We start from the raw sequence: 23606 nt of genomic DNA on the forward strand, positions 1-23606 counted from the left end.
CATTTTTTACAATATATTATTTCACAAGCACTTACTAAATGAGTACAGAAGAAAAAAAATGTTTCCTTTCTTTCTCCATAACCACTTTCCACTGTCTTTTAGTTCTATTGATTTCCTTTATTTGACAATATAGAAATTTAAATGTTTCAATAGATTTCTGTGCTTTGAACAATCAATAAGATTAATCTTATGCTACTATTTGGCAAAATGTTTTATAAAAATCCTGAAGAACATTATATGAACAGAAGTTGTAACAATTACCTAAATTAAGTAAATATTGTTATAGTTTGCCTTATATTATCTTTAATCCAGAAATAAAGCAAGCTATATTAATGTTTTACCATCTGTTTCTTAATTTTGCATTAAGTTAATTTTACTTTCCAATCTAATAGTTCTTTCTCTTGTAATACAGATTATTCAATGGTAGAAATCATACATGACCAATTTTTAAATGCTTTATACAGAGAACACTGCTCAATTATGTTGTTAAATCTATCAAAGGATTATTTTCTTCCAAGATTTTTACCCATTAATAGGGATAAATTTACACTTCTTGTTATTTATCACTTTTTGCTACCAATACCATGTGATATTCACTAATGGTTCAAAAGAAATTTTGAGATTTCTTTAAGGAATATAAATGCTCCCCCAATACACTTTCAGCATATTAAATATATTTAAAACATTATGATGTGTAATTTAGTTTGCTTCTATATATTTCAGTTTTCTGATGTATAAAAGAATAAACTGCATTAAGAATGTTCCATGCATTAACTATTCTGTGAATATCTGGTTTTTAAATTAAAAAAACAACAACTCTTTAGGTAGTCCTCATTTAATGAATGGTCACTTAACAAGTATTCAAAGTTACAACAGTCCGAAAATAAAGTACTTATGACCCAGATTTGAAATTCTGGCAACTACTCCCCCCACACCATGGTCATGTGGTGGCATTTTGGTGCTCAGCAACTGGTCCACATTTATGGACATTTGCAGTGCCCTATAGTCATATGAACATGATTTTTGATGTGTTTTGCCAGAAATTGATGTTTAATGGGCAAAAAAAGCCCATTGCAAACAATAGATTCATTTCAGAACTGCGGTGTTCATTTAACAACTGCAGCATTCACTTTTCAATCACTGCATTCACTTAAAGACTGCTGCAAAAAAAAACCTGTCATAAAATTAGGTTGGTCATGTAATGACCCATTTAACAACCGCCATGACTTGTGGGCTCAATTGGAGTCATAAGTTGAGAAGTTTTTATAAAAAAACATTTTCTGTTACGTGCACATCATTTAACAGTATAATATTTTCCTATGCAACTGTAAAACTGTAAACAGCATAAGATTCAGAGAGGGGGTAGGGTGGGTAGGTAGGTAGGTAGATCATAGCTAATAGAAGTTTTTAAATAGACATCTAATTTATAACGTTGATAGCTGTCAAAATGAAAATAAGGATGAAGCAAACCCTCGGCAGAGAACAATAACATGGGCATAATCAAATGAAAATAGACAATCTAATAGCGTTTCAGGTTTTAATGTTCATAACACATATTTTTCATTGAGCTCTGGAACAAAAAGATAAGCAGGGCCACTCTTTCAACATGATGAAATACAATTACACCATATTAATGTATTATTAAATCAGTGGATATATTGGAGATATTTAGTACAATGGAACAGATCAGCGATCTAAAGTGTTCTATTATTATAACAAAACTAAACTGTGGCAAAATCAAGTTCAAACACAAACACTTGAAGCAAGCAAGCATATAGTGCTGGTGGGGAATGGGTTCTACTTGAAAACTTGTTTGTTGAACTGGAAGGGAGAAAAAAATCAATCTGAAGCTCCACATTCAAAACAAATATAACAACTTAGAATCGGGTGAGGTGAGGGATAGAAATCAACCAGAAAGTCCCTGTTCTGCCAATTTCAGTGATTAAGAAAATTAAGTACAATGGTTTTTTTTTTTCCTTAATGGATAGAAAATCTCTGAAATTTGGTGTCTGGAAGTGTGATGATAGCCATCAATTGAAATGATTTTAATAAGGAACTACTGTAGACGATTCTCAGAGTATTGGAATATCCAACAAATGTCTTTTTATGTTCTTATAAAATTCAGTTCATTTTATCAAATGCTAATTTTTATTAAAAGTTCCTGGTTTCATGGTATTAACCTTTTACATAGACAATTATGTAACAATGTGTAAATAATGTGACATTTAATTTTTATATTTTTAATAATTGATGCATTATGCTTTCAATCCTCCCAATAGCAATTTACAAGATGAATCATAAAAATTAAAAGAATAAAACATATAGTATTAAAGCAAAATATGTAATATCTGTCAGACTTACTTTATGGTTCTTAATTCTCAAAATTAAAACTAGAAGAAACTTAATGCCTAAGAAAAGAATGGTGTTTTCTTGGTACTGAAAAAGATAAAATATTCATGCCAGGAAATCTTTTTTATAGAAGATATTCTATGTGTGGGAGCTAATTTAGTGAATTTTGTGGGACATTTGGGAAAAACCTTCAAGAAGACATATACATCTCATCAGGATATACATAATGCAAATCCTGAATATCAAATGAAGGGAACCTTTGACACTATAACTCTCAGTTCAATTTAAAAACCAACAAAGAGAAGCATTAGTTAGTAATTCATTGTTAAGCAGCTGTTTTTCCTAGGTTTTGAAAGATCAAAAAGAAACCTTTGAATACTGGGAGGAAATAAATCCCATATAAAAGGTATTTGATATAATATTCAAATCAAAGCACCTATGTTCATGGGAAAGACTGAGAGAAGCACAATAGGTTGCCTCTAAAGGCTATGTTTCTTAATTATTTTAGACATAGAATACCAAATTCCATATACAATACCTATAACAGTAGTCAGCATTTTAATTCTAGGGCCTATGATGAAAAGAGATAGCATTATTACATCTCTGAATTGTCCAATTAAAAATGTGAACAAAATAGATTGAATTAGCATGCAGAACTCAAGAAGTTTGACATTTTTGTAGCAGATAAAATAAATGAGCTGCCAATGTTAATGCAGATCCAAATAAAATAAAGAAAATGGGATTTTGACCATCTTATGCCGAAATGCAGACCTTGGCTTCCATCTCAATTTCATCTGCCTCTCAAGCATTTTGTTCTTTTTGCTTTTCATGTAATGACTCTCTGACATGTCTTTATTATGTTATAGATATTACATATCATATCATATTATTATAAATATCAGGTGGAAAGGACTGGTTTTTTTTCTTAAAAAGTAGAAATAATTTTTTTCTTTGATGAAAGTGTCTTTGAAAATAGTAAATGTAATTAAACTAACAGACCAGACTCTGTGGGAAGGTGACTGGTTTATGTATAAGGACAATCATTATGGATTTTACAAAATGAGGCTGCAATAATATGAGTTAGGCAGTCTGATTGTGACCAAAGAGAGCCAACTGGAACTAAAAGAAGCCTGCCTTTTATTCTCACATAGTAACTGACATTTTTTCACATCCTCACCATGGCAACCACAAGAAAAATTACCAAACTGGGAGAAGGACCCAGGAGTTCACTAGAATAACTTATTGATAAGGGTATTTTATCAGATTTATTGTGGAAATGGTTTGAATAATCTGATAAAAAGATGAATGCAACAATTAAGACATGGAAGAAAGATTTTCAGAGGTGAAAAAATATTTTAAAAGTAGTTTGGAAAGTTTGGAAAATCTGTAGGGCAAGAGACTGCATACTTACAACAAATTACAGTTTTGGAAAGTAAAACAGAAATTATAAATGGGAAAAGATAGAAGGAGTTTGACAATTTGTTATTATTGGAACTTGGGGGGAAATAATTTGGTTAAGATTTAGAGAAATTCCAAAAGAACATGGAGAGGACATTAGAAAAATGATTGCTAAGTCTCTGCCTGGATTTCTGGAATTCAGAGGAAGACTGACTGTAAGTAGGCTGGACCTGCGGGCACCAAGGGATTTCAAATTGATGTGCCCTCCCTCGGCCTCAGCCTGGTTATTTCCTTCATCTGATTACTTGTCGTCTTCTTCTGATAAAGTATACAAAGACATCTATTCCTTAATTTTGCAAAACCTGCATTGATCCTAGAAGCTTATGAAATATTGTACATAAATCTTTTGCAAACTGAATTGTAGAATGACAAGAAACATCTTGAGAGAGAGAGAATATATTCAGGAACTGACTGCACTGCAAAGTGAGATATGACAGGTGCTGCTGAAATAAGTTATAAAAGAAGAATATTGTATGGAGTAAGATTGTATAGCCTAGAGATATAAAAAATGGTGTATATATGGAAGAACACCAACACAAGTGAATTGGTAAATGACTGAACCACTGTGCTAATTCTTCCATATTTTATTTAGGGTCACATATAAAAGAAAAACAGAGTTCTACCTGAAGAGAAAAGTGCCAAATGAATAGCCAGGTTTGAGAAAAGATTAGAAACACAAATTCAGATAGCAAAATAAAAGAAATGGGTTTACCTTTGCTTTGCTGACTACTACCTCACGACTTTGCTTCACTTGGTAGTGAAGATTATACCTGAATGTTTAACGCATAAACGGCTAATGAATATACCAGAATACTGATTATTCATCTGAGGAACTTTTGCAAAGAACCAAAAGCTACTGAAAGAAGTCATTTGGAGAAACAACTTCATTCAAAAGAGGAAAGGTGTGTGAAATAGGGATGCATATTGTCCTTAAATGCATTTTACTTCTTCAGGAAATACCATTTGCTTAACAGCAGGACTCAAAGTGATGAAGCTTTGGAGGCTGAAATATTAACAATTTGAGATATGCAAACATCACTTTATTATCAGAAGATTAAGGCAACTCAGAAGAACATTTTAATTTGTAAATTAAAATGGGAAATGAAAAATAATGGTTATAGTTAAATATTAAGAAGGCAGAGATAATGTCAGCCAGCATGTCAGTGAACTTAACAGTTGATGGTGAGGAAGTGACAGTCATAAGCAATTTTGTTTTCTTAGGTTTAATAAATAAAAATGGATGATAAAGAAGAGTAATCCTCGGGAGGAAGGCAATAACAAATGTAGACAAGATCATAAAGGATAAACATATTTCAATCACAACAAAGATAAAAATAATTAAAGCAATGCTCTAATGGTAATGTGCAGTTTTTAAAAGTAGACACTGAAAAAGAAGAAAAAATTACTTTGAATTATGACTTTGCAGATTATTACTCTGAATATTAAATTGCACCAATCAGTAGCCCAACCTCAACCATATAACAATAACAAGTTGATCTCCACTGAGTAACCAAAATATATATTTTAGACAGATAATAAGAATAATTGATGGATTAGAAAATTTCTCATTTTTGGTAAACTTGAGGGAAGGAGAAAGGAAAAATATTGGATGGATGAACAGAATCAACAAGATTACTGAACAGAATTTTGAAGAAGTATTATTAACTATCATGAAATTTTTTCATATAGTCACAAGAGTTGAATCCAACTCAATTACACTTAATTAATTATAGTTCCTTCAGTAAAGGTAATCTAATTTATTTTAGGCAAAATGGAAATATAAGATGTTCTAATGGATTTTGGACAGAAAACAATGGGGAAAAGTTTATTGCCATTGCCTCATCTATTTACAATTCAACCATTCAAATCCTGCTGTACCTTTCACCTGTTGTTTTCTCAATTTCTTGAAAAGTTATTTTTCAGAACAAGGATTCCATAAAGAAATATGTTAAAAAAACTTCTGCCAAGCAATTTATTACAGAAGTTCCTTTACAATTATAACACTGAAATAAGCTTATTACTTAGAAACAGTATTGAAACTAAGGTTACTTCTATTCCCTTTGCATATTATTAAACAATTTGCTATAATACTATGTGTATGTCTGTATAAAGTAGTGGAATTAGAATTTCATTTTATTTTCAATTGTTTGCAAGCATTCAAGTAAACTTCCTTCTTCAAGCTATTTTACCCATTATTGTTGTATTTATATTAATAACTATTTGTAACTATAAGTAATTAAAGAAAATTAGTTTCCCTCAATATTTACTTCAGTGTACAGTGCACTTTCTTGCATAGTCAATTTTATTGCTTATAACTTTCCACAGCTGTTGATTCATATTTGCAAATTAATAAAACAAATTGTAATATATGTCATTCACTGTCTAATATCAGGAGGCAAAATAGATACATCCTTGACATTCTTTAAATATTTGTTTTTAAAATATCCAAATTGCACCTCTTACCATTAAAATTACCTGGGCACATTTTAATTTATAATTTACAATTTTCTAAATGAAGCAAGACATGTATTTATATGAAATCAATTATTTAAAATGACCTACCTTTACTAAGTCCATGTCTAAACTGCCCACAAAGTCTCACCTAAACAACAAATATAGCACTGCAGCTACCCGAGCTTCTTTTAAAGGAAAGCAAGAAAGATGTGATTGGTTGCTGTGGTGATGGATGTGACACAACTGTTTTAGTTCATCTTCTTGCATGAATATATCCAGAGAAGAGAAACTCACCAATTTCTTCTATAATTGGTTCCACTGTCACTAATCACTCTTATTGTTAGGAAATGTTTCTAGCATTCATCTGGAATCTGCATTCTTATAACTTAAGGTCATTATTTTGTGGTTGCAGTTTAAAATTATAAAGAAGATACCTTATTATCATTTTCTGAGTGACAATCTTTCAAGCTCTAACGAGGTCCAATCATAGCCTAACTACCATTAGCTGAATTGTTTCGAGGGAAATCCCACCTAGCATTTTCAGTCTTTCCAGGTAAGATTTAGTTTCCAATTTCACTGTCAACCTTATTGCTGCTCTTCTTTGCACCAGTTCTTAGTTCCTCTTAATTCTTCTTAAATTGAAATGCCTTGAATTTGACACCTAATATATCATGTTTCAGTAACACAGAATAAAATAAAATGTCCTCTTTCCATTATTGGAAAAGTATCCTTTTATTGATGAATTTGAAAAATGCAGATTTAACATTCGCTTCGCAGTTTTGACTTATATTTAGGTTGTGATTTACTATAATTCCAAGATCCACTTTTCCTTGGTTGGTTTGTTTATTTTTCACACACTTTTTCCCCATCCATCTGACTCAGAGAGGGGCTGTGGGCAGTACAATTTAATCAATAAAACTAAGCATTAAAATGGAATAATTTTATAATAATTTATATGTGTCCCATCTCAGTATCTTGATACCCATTACTGAGCCAAGTATCCTCCATCGTGTGTGTGTGTGTGTGTGTGTGTGTGTGTGTGTGTGTGTGTGTGTGTGTGTGTAAAATAGAGAATAAATCTGCATTTCTCTGCTAAGCCTCATTTAATTATTTTTAATGGGCTTCTCTAATTTAGCTTTGTTTCTGATAGAATATTAGCTAACTCACTGAGTTTTCTGCAAATTTATAAGCATCCAATTTGAAACTTCATGAATCTGCTCAGGCTCAGGATTGAGGTACAAGGCATCCCTCTGCAATGTCTTTCCAGTTTAATATGAAACTACTGGTAAGTGCTCTCTGAATATATTTTCAAACCAGAAGGGGTCATACTTGGGTATTCACATCAAAATATCATAGAGTGCTCTACAAACTGCTTAGGTAGAGTAAAGATATATTAGGTCCACTTCATTAAAAATTCTAATAGAAATCAATATATTAATCAGATAAGCCTTTCTCTTCAGAGAGTTTGGAGAGGAGCAGGAGTTTTTTCAGAGGTCTAAAGAAGGGAAACCCGGTTTTATCAATTCTGTTACATTTGTGTTCTCATCTAAATTCAAGTCTGGATTTAAATGTTTCCTTATCAATTAATGAAAATAAATATGTAAAAGTTCTATCATAATATATTAATTCTAGGAATTCACAAAACAGCTTTGATAGTATATAAAAGATTACAGTGGAATTCACCTGGAATACAGATTATTCTATGAACCTTTAACAGGCTTGTAGGTTTTTGCATCTATATTTTTGTGCATTTTTGCCAACTTCACCATTCTGTCTTTTCTTTGAGCATTTAGGCTCAAAGTGAAGTATTCAATTTTTTATCTTATTTTATTTTACTCAGCATCAAAACCCTCTTTGAAAGTTCTTTGTAGGGACAGCCTCTCTTCTTCCATTCTAGAACAGACATACAAATGTAGAGTTCAAGAAAGGGTCTTTTTCCACATCACTGAAGAACCAACGGAAGTTCTTACAAGCCTTTCTTTGCTACCCTGCTTCACTGCCAAGAGTGCATTGATATGGAATATTTCTAACAGGATTTTCTTTTGATGCTTTTATGGGAAACCAAGGGGCAGCATTTCAGTAGAGGGAAAAAAGAGGGTTGCTAAAAAGAAACGTATTTCTCGGTATATACAACAAGAAAGCTTTGCAATGAACGTATTCCCTATTGCTGGTACCTCTAAAACAAGCTAGCAAATATATGGAATAATAAAAATGTTCCAAAGATTGCAATGATAAATTTGTCATGTAAAATATTTCATCATTCATTGCCTGGGTAACTTATTAAAAAGTAAGTGAAAATCTGAATACGCTTGACAGCAGAAATGCTATTTATCATGTAATTTCTGAAGGAACACAACCAGCTAGATTCTGGTAATTAATTTCATGTATTATTCAATCTAATGCATATACATTCCATGCCTTCTTAACTGGGTCCCCAATATAAAAATAGTGCTCAATTTTGATTCCATCAGAAAGGAACTGTAAAGACTATAAGGCAAAACAGATAGCTTATATATATTGGTATATGTTGGAATTCTTACAGACCAAGTTATTTACAAGGTAAACGTTATTTATTGTCATAAAAATGTACTAAAAACTAAATAACTAGATGAAGTATTAATTTTCTTTATTAACAAGTCATGTTTAAAATACACACATAATGTTTTAACAAGTATTTTTGAATGGGAAAAACATCTGCTAAATTCCTAGCATTGGGTAGCTGAAATATCCAAAAATAAAAAAACCTCCCAACCTTAGATGTAATTTGCAAATTTGTTCTGGAAGAAAAAAATGATTATTGACATTTTAACGCTAAATTGAAAACAACAGTACTTTAAGTCATTTTCCAAAGTCTTTCAAATTGGATTGTGGCTGGCATGAGCACAGTATCTACCTCAAAAAAGCAGAGCACTCTGAAAAACTCTAAGGAAAAGCCATATTAAAATGATTCAATTCTAATTTAAAAACATAATATAGGTAGTCTTTATCTAACAGGAGTATTGCTTAGCAAAGGCAATCAAGGTACTCTCTCTTGCCATCATCAAATGGAGATTGTAGTTCATTAGGCAAAGAGCTCCTTGCAACTTCCCTGCAGCTTCCAACAAGCCAAGTCAGTGAACAAGGCAGAAGGAAATGGCATGTTCCAGGCAGTTCACAAGCAGGCCAGTGGGTAGGTAAGAGGCAGCTGGTGGGTGGGGAGGTTAGAGACTTGTGACTTTCCCTCTGGATTTTCCATTGATTTCCTTGTGAAAAGCCAGAAGGAAAGAACATAAATGGCAACAACTATTGTAAATGTATGTAAGTCCATAGCTAAGTATCTGGAATGTGATTATGTGACTATAGCTGTGCTAGAATTTTGAGGATCAGTCATAAGTACCATTTGCTCAGTGCCACTGTAATTTGAACTGGTCACTGAACAAGAAGTTGTTAGGACTACCTGCAGTTGAATTGCTGCTAAAGTGACAATTGCAAGCTCATGTTGACATGAAGATCATTTTTCATTAGACCAAGGGCTATAACAATGAAGACTTTTCATCCAGCAAGATAACAGTTATTAACTTTTAATGATTATATTTTAATTAATTATCTGTGGACTTCCAGATATTCCTGAACTGTACCTCCCAAACAGCCTCAAACAGCCTGAACAAGAATGAAAGATGCAGCACCTTTAGAATTACATATTGTCTACTGAGATCAGACAGCATATTAAAGGGAAGCTTCAGTTTCCAAGAAAGATATATGAATTCTTCCTCAACCTCCTGCCTCCAATCAAATTTCCAATCTTTTGCTACAATTGTAAAAATAACAAAAATAGCACAAGTGCAGAACTGCTTTTCCATATCCATCTTTTTGGTACTGTCCATGGGGTTTTAGAGGAGATCAACCCTGACTGCTCTTTAAAAGGCCAGTTCCTGAAGATGAAACTCAAATGCTTTGGCCACCTAATGAGAAGGAAGGACTCACTGGAGAAAAGCCTAATGCTGGGAAAGATTGAGGGCAAAAGAAGAAGGGGACGACAGAGAATAAGATGGCTGGATGGAGTCACTGAAGCAGTCGGCATGAGCTTAAATGGACACCAGAGGATGGTAGACGACAGGAAGGCCTGAAGGAATGTTGTCCATGGGGTTGCAATGGGTTAGACATGACTTTGCAACTAACAACAACAACAATCCATCCTTTGATGTGATTCTATGAAAAGGTGTTGCATCTCACACTTCCTATATCCTTAGTTCCAAAGGTAGCCCCAAAGAGAGCTCTTTCCAATCCCTGTACCTGTCCATTTGTCTACTCCCTCCAACCTATATCAAGGTCCCTTTCTATCAAGACAGGGATAATCGCTGCTCACGCCTTCCATGGTCCCAGGATGAGGAACAGCCACATGTGAAAGTGTTGCACATTTTAACCTGTTTGATCCTTTTTCTTCTCTTTTGGGGGAGAAAGGAGACATCGCCTCCACATGATGGCTTTGTTCTGTTAAAGGGCAAGAGTGAAATGCATGAAGAGGGGAAACCAAAGAATGAAGTTCTTAGCCCCCTACCGTGCTTTCCTTCACAAGGAGGAGATGGAGGACAACTTAAAAAATCTCCAGCAACTTGGGCAACTAGTCTATGGGTTATGTCACTGCCAACTCAACACTTGAAAAAAGATGAAATGCTACTGTTGAATTTCAAGGAGGCTTAACTTAGAATAGTTCTGTGTTTCGGTGTAGGACAAATTCTTTGTGGAATATTTTTGTCTTTTTAATTAAGGTAGGGATAATAAAGGCGAGGTTTATCTTGAGTGCAATGATGAATACTTAGAGCATAAATAGAGGCATTCTTCACTTGTTGAAGACTTTCTTCAAAGGCAATCTGACAGAATGCATGGACAATAATGTAAAAATAAGGATATTAAGACATGGAAGATCCCAGGACATTCATAGCAATATAATTTGGCAAACCCTAAAGGCAGACTTCACTGCAACTAAAGCAAGCTTTCAGTTAATCTACAGCAGTTCAATTATTCAGAATAAAACTAATCTCAAAGAGTATAATGGTTATTCAAATAAAGTTCTTGTGCATTTGACATAATGAACAGAAAGTTCCCTCATATGAAGCCAAGCGCAAATTCTTTTAATTTTCCCTCCAGGGAAATAAATACATCAGTTCTTAGTTATTTCAACTTGTAATTCAATTATCAATAGTTGCAGGAGAGGTTAGCCACTGCTTTTATTTTGGAGCTGTTTTTATTTGTTGATTAATATTTTTTTCATGTGAAAGAGAAAACTTGTATGTTTAGGATCTCAGAATTTCTGAAAGATCAGAAGTGGGTTTTTGTTCCATCTATTGAGCTACTAAAATTGGCAGAGATGCAGTACCCGAAAGAACATTATGAGAAAGTAAAGAACGCCTGGTTCTCTGTACTTTGGCAAGAAAAAAGCAATTGCAGGTAGCTTTATTTCCAGAAGAAGGGGGGGGGAAAGGGGGGGGAGGAAACAACCCTTATGTGCTACCTTCCCTGGAACTGCAGTATTTAGAAGAAGCATTCTCAACTCTATTAGAGTTTCTTAAGAATCTGCTTAAGCTGTTATTGTGTTTAGTACAGCTGGAAAACCTGAACATAAGCTACTAAGAATCCAAATTTTTGAAAACGTATGTTTTAGACACATAATTCATTAATATTAATACAGAATATTAACAGAGAATATGATACTCAATTGTATGTCTCAGCCCGTGGTGAGTTAAGCGATGCATGTCTTCCCTCTTGCAATGCCTGCAGGCTGTTAGGGGCTGGATGTGAAGCAACGGATTGAAATGAAACCAAGTGACTCTGGGTTTGAGGTTCTTTGGCCCAGGGAGAATTGCCACCTTTGGTCTTAGATGGGGTGGCACTACCCCAAACATGTGCATAATCTAGGGGTTCTCCTGGACTCGTGATTCCTGCTCTAAGATCAGGTGGGGCTGCCCATGAAGAGCATTTGGAAGCTCCAGTTTGTGCATGATTTTGTGCAGATGTCAGTGTGCACATGTATCACCTCTCCTGCAGGAGCTGCATTGGTTGCTGATTTGCTTCCAGGTGCAATTCAAGATTCTGATTGTCACCTTTAAAGTCCTTCCTGGATTGGGACCAAGTTATCTGAAGGACAGTCTCTTGCTGGTCACATCTACCAGACCCACCAGAGTGGGGAGGCCAGGAATGTTGCAGGTCCCATTAATTGATTATACGATTTTTTCTTTTACTAGGCCACAGCCTGGGGATTGGGGACCTCTGCACTACTCTTTCTCTGAAATAATATTTTTTAACATTACTTTTGAACTTCCCATCTGTCAGTTGAGGTTATGCCTCCATGTTCTTGATTTTTGCTTAATATTGAAAATACTTCTAGAACCTTATTCATACTCTTAATATAGTTGAAGGTTTCAATCATGTCCCCACTTTTCCTTCTATCCTCCAGGCTGTACATATTAAGTTTCTCCAATCTCTCCTGAGAAGGTTTTGTCTCTTAGAGCTTACACCAAGATTTCTATTGCCTGTCTCTGAATTCATTCAATCTTATCCGTGTTTTTGTTTAAGTAAGGTCTCCATAACCGGACACTGTAGTCCCAATGAGGTCTGAGTGAAGCCCTTTACAGTTAGATTATGACTTCCTTAAATAAATATGTAAAACAGTTTGGGAGAAAAACCTTTCGTACACTTTCAACTCAATGACCATACTTCCATTTTCCATTGACCTTCCTTCCTTCCTTCCCTCCCCCCTCCCTGAATACCCTATGAAATAAAGCATATACATTATACTTGTAAACACCATTTAATTTTTAAAGAACAAATTATCTTTAAATCTTATTACTTGAAGAGAGCATATCCTTGTTAAAATAAAAATAATTATCTATTCCTGGAAAAAATATTAAGGGGTAAGAATGTGGACAGTATGGATTATCTCTTTATCTTACATACAATTTGTTCCAATATGTAAGCCCAGAAGTGTACAACAATGCAAGAATAAGTATGTCAGGGGAGGGGTATAACTGTATCCCAAAAAAGGGGGGCCACTACAGAGAAGGGCTTTGTCCTATGATCCCAATAGCTTACTGCTAACGAGTGTAGCAACCTTAAGAACTTGCAACAGCAGGATTGCCATGCCAAAGTCTGGTTTCTGCATATTGGACCAGTGTCCACTTTCAAATCATTTCCAAAACAGCCTCACTTAAGAGAAGATTAGGGCAGTCCAACTATGTTGGTGATCAAAATGTAAATTACCATTACAAGGCCATTCAAATAAAGGTAAGATCATATGTTAAAAGCAGTGACATAAAAAATAAATATATAATCTAATTTGCGAACAAACTAAGAATAGGTTCGCATTTTTCAACAATCTCCAATTGCCACATAATAAACCAATCATTAGTGACTTCCATAAGCAAGGCATAATTTAAAAAGATGTTACATTTAGCCAATTCACTGACAAAGAAAACTAGATAAATTTTAAACAGATTTTAAATTTTATAGATAACAATAACCATTAGTATAATTAAACTTTTAAAAACATCAGTGGGGCAGCTGACTTTAAAAAAAGAGGGGGGTATGCTTTCTTTAAACAGTATAGGTATAGGTAACAGTATAGGTAATCCTCGACTTACAACAACAATTGGGACCAGAATTTCTATTGCTAAGTAAGACAGTTAAATGGGTTCTACACAATTTTATGACTTTTTTTGCCACAGTTATTAACTAAATCAGTGCAGTTGGTAAGTGAATTGTGATTATTAGGCGAATCAGGCTTCTTTCACTGACTATGTTGGAAGCCATCTAGAAAGGTTGCAATTGAATCCAGGATGCTGTAACCATCGTAAATACATGCTGGTTGCCAAGCACCCAAATTTTGATCACATGGCCATAGGGATGCTGTGAAATTATAAACACAAGGACGGGTTGTAAAGTACTTTTTTTGGTGCCTTCCAATAACTTTAAATTATTGCTAAATAAAAGGTTGTTAAGTCGAGGCCTGCCTGTAGTTTGATGCAAAATAGGAAAGGTGTTTTGGTTCTGGCATGACCATATTTGTTAAATTATGTTTTCCTTAAAGAAAACATACTGAAAGCATAATGTATACCACTACTTACTTATCTATAAACTAGAGTTCTTTTGCTACCATTAAATATGAATGAAATATGAAAAACATTACTGTTTTATCCAAATGATTATTATTCATATGCAAATAAGGGCATTCAGCAAAACATATTTTCATTTTCATGGGATGGAATATCTATTAATATGCAGAGGGGTTTATAATTCGGGGGAGGGATCTAAATTCTTAGAAAGATGTAAAATAGCACTCTAAAATCCAACCATGGCCTAGAAAAGCAACTCAAATAGAGAATAAATGTTGCTATTAGGTGATATGACACGAATTCTCTTCCTACCTTAAAAATATAAACATTAAATAGCATTTAACGTTTCCAAATTTTATACTGCATGTTCAACACTTCCATGGCACATCTAATCCTTGCTACATTTTTACATAATTTATAAAAGAGGCACTAACCATATCAGAAAACTAAGTCAGCATCCCATAATTGCATTAAAAAACAAAAGACATCCCCCCCCCCAGCAAAAAATCCTAAAGTCGATTAAAAAGCATATTATGGAAATAGTGTTTTCTATGTTCTGAACTCACAAAATGTCCCTCTCATTACTACCAATATAAAGTTACCATGTATACCATTTAAATTTATTCTTAAAAGATATTTCATCCCCTCCAATTTCTCCAACCTTAGTAAAGTCTTTATGTTATCTTACCAGAATATCATGTATATGTATTAAATGTAATTTATACATTTAAAAGAATACATAAATCTATTTATTGCAACTGTGTTCACATATACCTAAAATCAATGTATTTAAAATTGATTGATTACTGGGCCAAAATCTTTACAGTAAATTTAAATATAGAAACCACTTAAAGGTCTTGTTTAAAAAAAAATCCTCCTTGTTTGCAAGTCTGGGAAGTGGGATAAAAACTGATTACTTAGTTATCTGGAGGCTGACATTTTGCCAGTGAAATGTACCGCCTCCCACTTTGTTTTTATTGATTTCATCATAGAAATAACTGAAAAACATATTTCATATGTATTTTGAAGTAACCTGCAAATGCCATCTCTGGATTCCATAACGTTTTCAGCATTTATGACACAGAATTTAGATTTTACTATATTTCTAGAAAATATATAACCTTAGTTATTTTCAAACTCACTTTTGTGCTCCCTGAGACAACAGCTTTGTCCACGTTCGCTGGCAGCTGCTCTTCTGTCTGGCAAACTTCCAGTGACCATTCCGCACAGCGGTGATGAGCCCAACAATAGCCTAACACATGATGTTAGCAAATTAATCAATTAGTTTGGCCCCTTTTTGCCAAGTAATATCTAACTTTCAGCTTCAAAGGGATTAGAAAAAAGCACCAATGTATAACAAAAAGACAAATAGCATAACTTGATCCTATGAAATTTGGAATCTAATATTAGAGTCTTATGAGAATTTCTGTAAACTGAGATCTCAGCAAATCCATAAGAATTCATACACATATGTGTTACTATCATGTGACATGAAGATGTTTCTGGATAATGTAGTAGAAGGCCCTAGTTATGGTACAACAAAGCTCCTTCTGCCTAATTAGTGTGAAATGTTGCACTATTTAATATTGAATCTAAGAAGTTGTTGCTAAAGGCATTAGATATAAACTTCACATTTCAACATGTAAACATTTATCGGTTGTGTTAATCTTGGGGATCAAAACTCAGTTCAATTTATGCCCGTTAAAAGTTCTGGACTTCCAGCCCACCATGCTCTATTAAAACAGGTAGCAGGATTAAAAAGATCCTTTTTAAGCCTAGGAGACCAGTCCAACTTGGACCAATGATAAAATATTTACATACATACATACATACATATTTACATACATACATACATACATACATACATACATACATACCAGAAAAACTGTAACACAAATGAAATATTACAATGGATTAAATGGGGCAGTTTAAAATTTTAAATGGAAACTTTTACCTAAATATAGTTGGTCCTCAGCTTATGACCACCACAACTGGGACCAGAATTTCCACCAGTAAGCACAGTGGTTCTTAAGAAAGTCATACCTGATTATATGATCTTTTTTGCCACGGTTGTTAAGCAAATTGCTGCAGTTGCTAAGAGAATGCTCAGTTGTTAAGTGGATCTGGATTTCCCCCACTGACTCCGCTTGTCAGAAACCAGCTGGGAAGATTGCCAATTGTGATCACATGACCATGGGATATTGCAAACTTTGTAAATACACCCCAATTGCCAAGTGCCCGAATTCTGACCATGGGGATATTATGACAGTTGCCAAGTGCAAGGATTGCTTGTATATCACTTTTTTTTCCCAGTACCGCTGTAACTTTGAATGTTTATTAAACAAACAGTTGTAAGTCAAGGACTACCTGTATTTCACAAGCTTCATTAGGATCATAAATTGGATATTGCAACATGTAATCATATTAAAACATCATATGGCTACAATTATAGCAAAATACTATTATTATAATTATTTTCTTTTAAAAGAGAATGAAATTGCCCTCCCACCCAAAAAAAGGCAGAAATAGATAAAAATGTTTTGAATGAGTTAAATGTTGTCCAGTTAAGAATATGTGAAGAATATGTGAAGAATACCTGTTGGTTCAAATAAGGCTTGGACATCAATGTCATCTGGTAAGCCAACCATTCTAAGTTCATCCCAGACTTTGACTACCTGATCATCAGGAGTAGCTTCAATGTTTATACAGGTACAGGCTGTTATATTCTGTTCTCTGCATAGGGCACAAGAAATATTTATAAAATTAAAGATGACACATACAGGAAGTGTTTTACACATTAATATAACAGTAAAATGTTTTAGACCACAAAGAAATAATATATGATTTAAACAATTCATTTGGTTAAAGCATGATTGCACTGCTAATTAACTTGTTCCTTTATTGTAAAATACCAACTTGGTTTTTTTTCTCCCCAAAAATGCAGCATTGGTTTATTCATGGGAGAGCTATAATTTTTGTAATTTACTTGGTCCTTCATAAATGAGCTGAACTTTATCCTGAACAAACAGTCTCCTCTGTATACCTGTTAAAAGGATGGTTTGACTGGAAGAAAAAGGGCAACAGCATGGAATAAAGAGACAGAAAAGAAATAAACGCTGTATTTTCCTATGCCTTGGTACACTAAATTATATTTCTGCTGCACAGCAGGCAGCATGAAATGATAACTTCACTTAGTGGAAATCAATTTTACATAGAATAAGAGACAATTTAGAGCCCCAGAACTAAAAAGCGTGACCCCAACCCATATTTGGGCAGAGAAGTGGTACCGATTAAATCCTCCTAGGTCACAAACTAACTTCAAGGGCAACTGCCTTGAAGGGAAATCAGTTTTTTTTTTATATGGCTTGCCTTCCCAATGTTAAACCAGCATGACAAACTGACAGAGAATGAAAGGGACATTTTCTTTCAACATGCTATTGTCAACTCTTTGAGGTAGACCAGACTAGGAAACCAAAGTTATGGAAGTATTTATTTTTCACGTTTTTGAACCTCTCTTTTCTCTCAGAAAGGGATTCTGGGTGATATGCAGTAACATGCTAAAATATAAAAACAGCATATAAAAGCTGAAAATCTAGAATTTAAAAGTAGCTTTCTGAAGGAATCTGCAACATATCTTCATGACTGACAAGGTGGGACCAGCCAATATAAGGGGGCGAAGATCACTCCATTATGTAATCTGGCCCTATCTCAGGAGCATTGGTACCCAATGCAATTCTTACAAGAAAAGGTGTTATATGCGCCCATTTTCTGGCACCCAATATGGGTAGTCCTTGACTTATAACAGTTCATTTAGTGACTGTTTGAAGTCACAAGACCACTGAAAAAATGTGACTTATCACCATTGCAGGAGCCCCATGGACACGTGATCAAAATTCAGATAATTGGGTCTGACTCATATTTGGGACGACTGCAGTATTCTGGAGTCAGCATGATCACTTTTGTAACCTTTTGACAAACAAAGTCAAAGGGGAAGACAGAGTTACTTAACAATTGTGGCAAAAAAGGTCATAAAATGGGGCAAAACTCATTTAACAACAGAAATTTTGGGCTCAATTGTGGTCATAAGTCGAGGACTATCTGTATAGCTTGTACAATCACATTCTGCACCAGCTGAAGCTTCCAGATAATTTTCAAGGGTAGCTCCATGTAGAGCAGTGATGGGGGACCTTTTCGGCACCGAGTGCTGAAACGGGAACATGTGTGCATGCACATGTGTGCACACGCGTGTGCTGGAGCACTACAAACATGAAGACCAGTTGGCTGGAGTGCACATCCCTGTTTTTTGAGCATTTTTGGGACCGTTTTCAGGCCCTTTTTTGGGACTGTTTTCAGGCCCGTTTTTTGGGACCATTTTCAGGCCGGTTTTCAGGCCATTTTCAAGCCCAAAAAACAGCCTGAAAAATGGCCTTAAAACAGCCAGGTTTTTGGCCGTTTTCCAACACTCTGGTGCCTGCAAAGACCAGCTCGCACCAGAAACCAGAAGAGCAGCTGGTGAACGGCACATGCCCACAGAGAAGGCTCTGTGTGCCATCTCTGACATGCGTGCCATAGATTTGCCATCACGGATGTAGAGCGTGTTGCAAGATGAGAGATGACCACGGCATGAGTGACTGAACTGAGAATCATCATATCCATAAAAGAGTGTACACACACAATATAAAGTTGATTGGCACACAATATGAAGTTGAGCAAAGGCCCATCTAGGCATGTCTGCCAGCCGTTCTTTGAACAGGAACTGTAAGTCCAAGAGGCCCCCAGGTCTTACGAACTGGGTCTTTCTGGGGTAGTGTAGAGCAGAAATGATAAACTTCTGGATACAGAGGTGCTCACCTACCTACATTCATTCTATCTTACTAAGGTTCAGTTGATGTCTGTTGTTCTCCATCCAGGCCTCCACAGCCTACAAGGACTGCAAAAGAATGCCCACAGCATAATTCCCTTCCCTTGGGATGTAGATATAACTGGGTATCATTAGAGTACTTGTGATTCCTCATCCCATGGTGACAGATGATCTCACCCAGTAGTTTCATGTAGATGTTAAAAAGGAACAGAGAAAATACCAAGACTTGGCATCCCACAAAGCAGGGACCAAGAACTGGTGCCCTATCAACATCACTTGGGACCGGAATTGGAGGAAGACATGAACCAGCACGAAACTGTTTCATCCACCCCCAGCTCTCTCAGTTGGCCTAAAAGGACATCATGGCCAATGGTATAGAATGTTGGTACTTGTTTTATTACAGATAGTCCTCAACATTACTGTAATTGAGCCTGGCTATTAGAATTATAAGCCATGATGATCATAAAGTGGACCACTATGTAACTGGACCAGTTTTATAACATTTTTGCAGCAGTTATTAAGTGAATAGTGTGCTTGCTAAGCAAACTCATTGTTCACCATTTTTTTTAAAATCAGATGTAAAGACCAGTTTGCAGCAAAACCACTGTAAATTATGATCGTGTTACTCCAGGAAATTACAAACAGCCATAAATGTGGGTCAATTTCTAGGTGCCCAAAATGACTGCAGGAGAGGAAGAGTGATGTGGAAATTTCAAAATTGGATCATAAATATTTTATGGAGGTCTGCATAACCTTGAATGGTCACTAAGTGACCAGCTCTAAATCAAGAACTACTTGTATAAGGTTCCAATAATATAATCTTGCCAGTCTAAATATTCTTTCTCTCTCCTTCCCTTTATATTTGTGAGAACTAGGAAGGGTCAAGTCTGAGATGTTTTCTCGGGTTATAGTTATATCCTGGATTCAGGTTACATTTATCTGACCATTGTCTTGGTTGCAGATTTTCCTCCTGTTCCACAACTTTATTTCTACTAACTTGCAAAGAAGAAGTAAAAAGAGTGACTATCTTTCAGACATATCCGGCTTTGGAGATACCAGATATTTTGTATTTGTCAAATTATTTCAATTTTGGAAAAGAAAATGCCCAACTTTTCCATGCTAATCGAGCTATAGCTTCAGGGATTTTTAAATCCATATCTGTTTCATAGAGCCCACCTTCCAAAAGGCTCTACTATTGTAGATCATATTGGCCCCAATCCTGGCCTTTCATAAAAGGTCTTTCACTGAAGACCTTCATGTGCTCCAGGGCCTGAAGTCAAATGGCCTTTTGCCAGCTCATCAATTATTTTGTTGGGTTTATCCTTGGTGACATTTTTGGTTTTTTATTCTTTGCCAAGGCTGTTTTTGTTACTTTAACATGTTGTTAGCCACCTTTGCCAGATTATTCATTTGAATCAATTATATAATTTTTTTAATCCTAAACTTTTCTGATTTAAATAATTTATTTTATTGACTGTATTGTACATTGATCAGAGCCCCTTTCCAAGGGAGTTAGGTGGTTGAGAAATAAAAAAAAACATTCCCTATACTTAAAAATGCTTTGCTTATATAGTGGCAGAAAACTAAGCCCACATAAAGTTAAGAATTCCAATTTAAGAGAAAACCCAGAACCCAAATACACAACAGAGACCACTATTTTAAATGAGATTCAAAGTTGTTTAAATTGGATAATCAAAAGTTGTATAAACATTTCTAGATAGAATCATCTCTGTGAAACAACTACATAAGCAAAAAATGTTTAATAATAATGATTTAATAATAAATTTATGAAGACTTTTAACTACTGATGTGGAGAATAAAGGCAATAACCTTGAGGAAATATGCAAGCACCATATATAAGGAGAGAGGGCTGAAACATTCCTTAAGTTCTAAGAAGATAATTTTCAGAAATGATCCAGGTAGGTCCTTCCTGATTCATTGGGATATAAGGAGGAAGGAGTTTGGATTGGATTTGCAAGATTGGATTTGCAAGATTGATGCCAACCCCAATAAATACACCAGACCTCCCCACAAAAAAAGAAGTCAATTCTACAGGAAGATTAGAACTACAGGTAGACCACAATTGAGCTGAAAATTTATTTTGCTAAGCAAGACAATTTTTAAGTGAATTTTGCCCCGTTTTTACAACTTTTCTTGCCATAGCTAAGTGAATCATCCCATTGTTAAATTAGCAACACAGTTATTTAAGTGAATCTGAAGAGATTGTCCAATCTCTTCCAGTGTTGGAGCTTTTACAACTTTTGGAGGCAAATTTTTCCACTGATTAATTGTTCTGTCAGGACAATTATTCGGTGGTGCACCTTGCCTCCAGAATTTTGCTTATCAGAAAATAACAAAAGATGATCACATGACCCTGGGACACTGCAATCATCATAAATATGAGTTGTAATTATTGTTAAGTGTGAAAAACAGCTATAAGTCACTTTTTCAGTTCTGTTGTAATTGCAAACTGTCACCATATAGTTAAGAAATACCTGTTTACCTTTGTGAGATAGAGTTTTATCTCCCATCCTTCTAATATATAATAGTTCTTCTCTAGTTCTGTCAAGGTAATCTCCATTATTTTCTATAGCAAATATTATTTCACTAAAATTAATTATTGACTCATTTCATGTGACTTAGATATAAATAATTTGTATTTCAATTTTAGAAAATACTTCAGCACAAATTACATATATATAAAACAAAAATGTACCTTAATCTGCAACATCATAAGAGTGACAAACTGTTAATACTGATCAGGAATATGCCTAATTAAATTTCAAATCATTGTAAATTTCACCTCTACATTCAAAACATTTGAGATTCTTCAAATACCTGTTACTGATTTGTTGACATGTAACTGAACGCATATTCAATACATTTATTCTATTAGCTTTTTTACTTTAAAATTTTCTATATTTAAAATGAATCAAAAAAGGGAAAACAAATTACAGATACTCAAATAAAAAGTTACAGTATTTTCAATATGTTAAAATATTGTAATCTAGACTCTCCTTTAAATGATCCATTTTAAATCAGTCAAAATACTTATTTTGCATAGTTTTTGTTTCATTTCTTACTTCAATGCTTTTATCTGACTGGCACCAGCCCAGAAATCACACCAATAAGGAAACTCCAAAGAACAATCCCCTTTAGTAGCTAAATTTGGAGACTAGCCAGGATAGCACTAGAAGTATGATTGCATCACCCTCCTTGGGGACAGAGATGGTTAGCTGTTCCAAGTAAATTAATTTTGCACTTTCCCATAAACTACAAAAACTTTGATTAATCAGTTCTTTTTAAGTATTTTTTTAATGCATAAGTGCATCATTCAAACTCAAAAAACAGCTACAACAGAATGCTGCTGAGGCATAGATCATATTAAGTAAATGCAAAAATGAAGAAAACAAAATGGGATTAAAAAGAAAGTTGCAATGTCAGCTGTGCTTCTCCTTCCAGGATTATAGAAGAATAACCCCAAAATGGTCCGGTGCTAGGAATGTTTCTCAATTTTATTTGAAGATTCATTCTGCAGTATCACAGCCTCTGGGTCTAAATCCGGCTTCACCTTGGCTTATCACTCTCATTTCTAACCACTCTTGCTCCAGGTTTGTGGGTGTGTTTGTGTGTTCATTTCTATTCTGTTGTTTTACACTTTCTGTCAACCAATGTATTCCTATATTCTGTAAGAAACTTCTGCTTTTGATTTTCAGCTGCTACTTAGAAAACTTTGGATGTATGCCTTGCTAACATCTAACATTTGTTTTATTAAACAAACAGATAAGCAGACCAAAACCGCATGCTGCTTCAAAATATTATTTATGCTTTGGGAGAAAATATTAGATAAAATAGTTTTATTTTGTAACAGATAGAAATGCTTACTTTTTTTGTCCTCTTGCTTTGTGGAGGACTGGGTTCTGCCTTGGAATACTCTCATCAATGGTATCGTTGCTGTCAACAGTTTCATTGATATTTAAGGGCTGGTTGTTCCATGGAGCAATAAACCCTGGAGTTGGACTGAATTGTTTAAGCTCGCCTTGTCCTAATGAGCTGCGTTCCCCACAGTAACAAAAAGCGCAGACCTGTTCACTGCTACAACAAGCAGACCAAAAATAAAAAAGACCAGAAAGGCAAAAGAGAAAGTTCAAATGGTATTTAAAAATGCAAATAAAGTATTAATATTTAAATTATATCTAACTTCACCTGTAAATATTTTCACAAAGTTATCCGAGATGAATTTTAAAAAATCCAATGCTAAGCATTCCTGGATTGCCTATACTATAGGGTGCAACTCTTTTCAGGCTGTGTAGCACATCAAGAACTGCACTGCAAAAGTTATCATAGCCATGATGAAACCCTAAATTTAATCATAATTACATTTAAAGGATAATATT

General features: G+C 34.6%; 1 protein-coding gene across 9 annotated transcripts in view; it reads right to left on the reverse strand.

Moving 5' to 3' along the window:
- The window catches only part of KMT2C (lysine methyltransferase 2C), a 171255-nt gene that overhangs the window by 89475 nt on the left and 58174 nt on the right, over positions 1-23606 (reverse strand). For 6 of the 9 annotated variants that reach the window (XM_032236939.1, XM_032236936.1, XM_032236937.1 and 3 more), the window contains exons 4-7: positions 23095-23304; positions 22868-22870; positions 16945-17081; positions 15491-15600 (exon numbers count right to left, since the gene is read on the reverse strand). In XM_032236939.1, the coding sequence (XP_032092830.1) occupies positions 15491-15600; positions 16945-17081; positions 22868-22870; positions 23095-23304 (460 nt within the window). The remainder of the gene's footprint in view (positions 1-15490; positions 15601-16944; positions 17082-22867; positions 22871-23094; positions 23305-23606) is intronic. The other 3 variants (XM_032236935.1, XM_032236941.1, XM_032236942.1) reach the window with 3 other exon arrangements.

Source organism: Thamnophis elegans, chromosome Z (genome assembly GCF_009769535.1).
Source record: "Thamnophis elegans isolate rThaEle1 chromosome Z, rThaEle1.pri, whole genome shotgun sequence".
In the NCBI taxonomy this organism is placed as follows: Eukaryota; Metazoa; Chordata; class Lepidosauria; order Squamata; family Colubridae; genus Thamnophis; species Thamnophis elegans.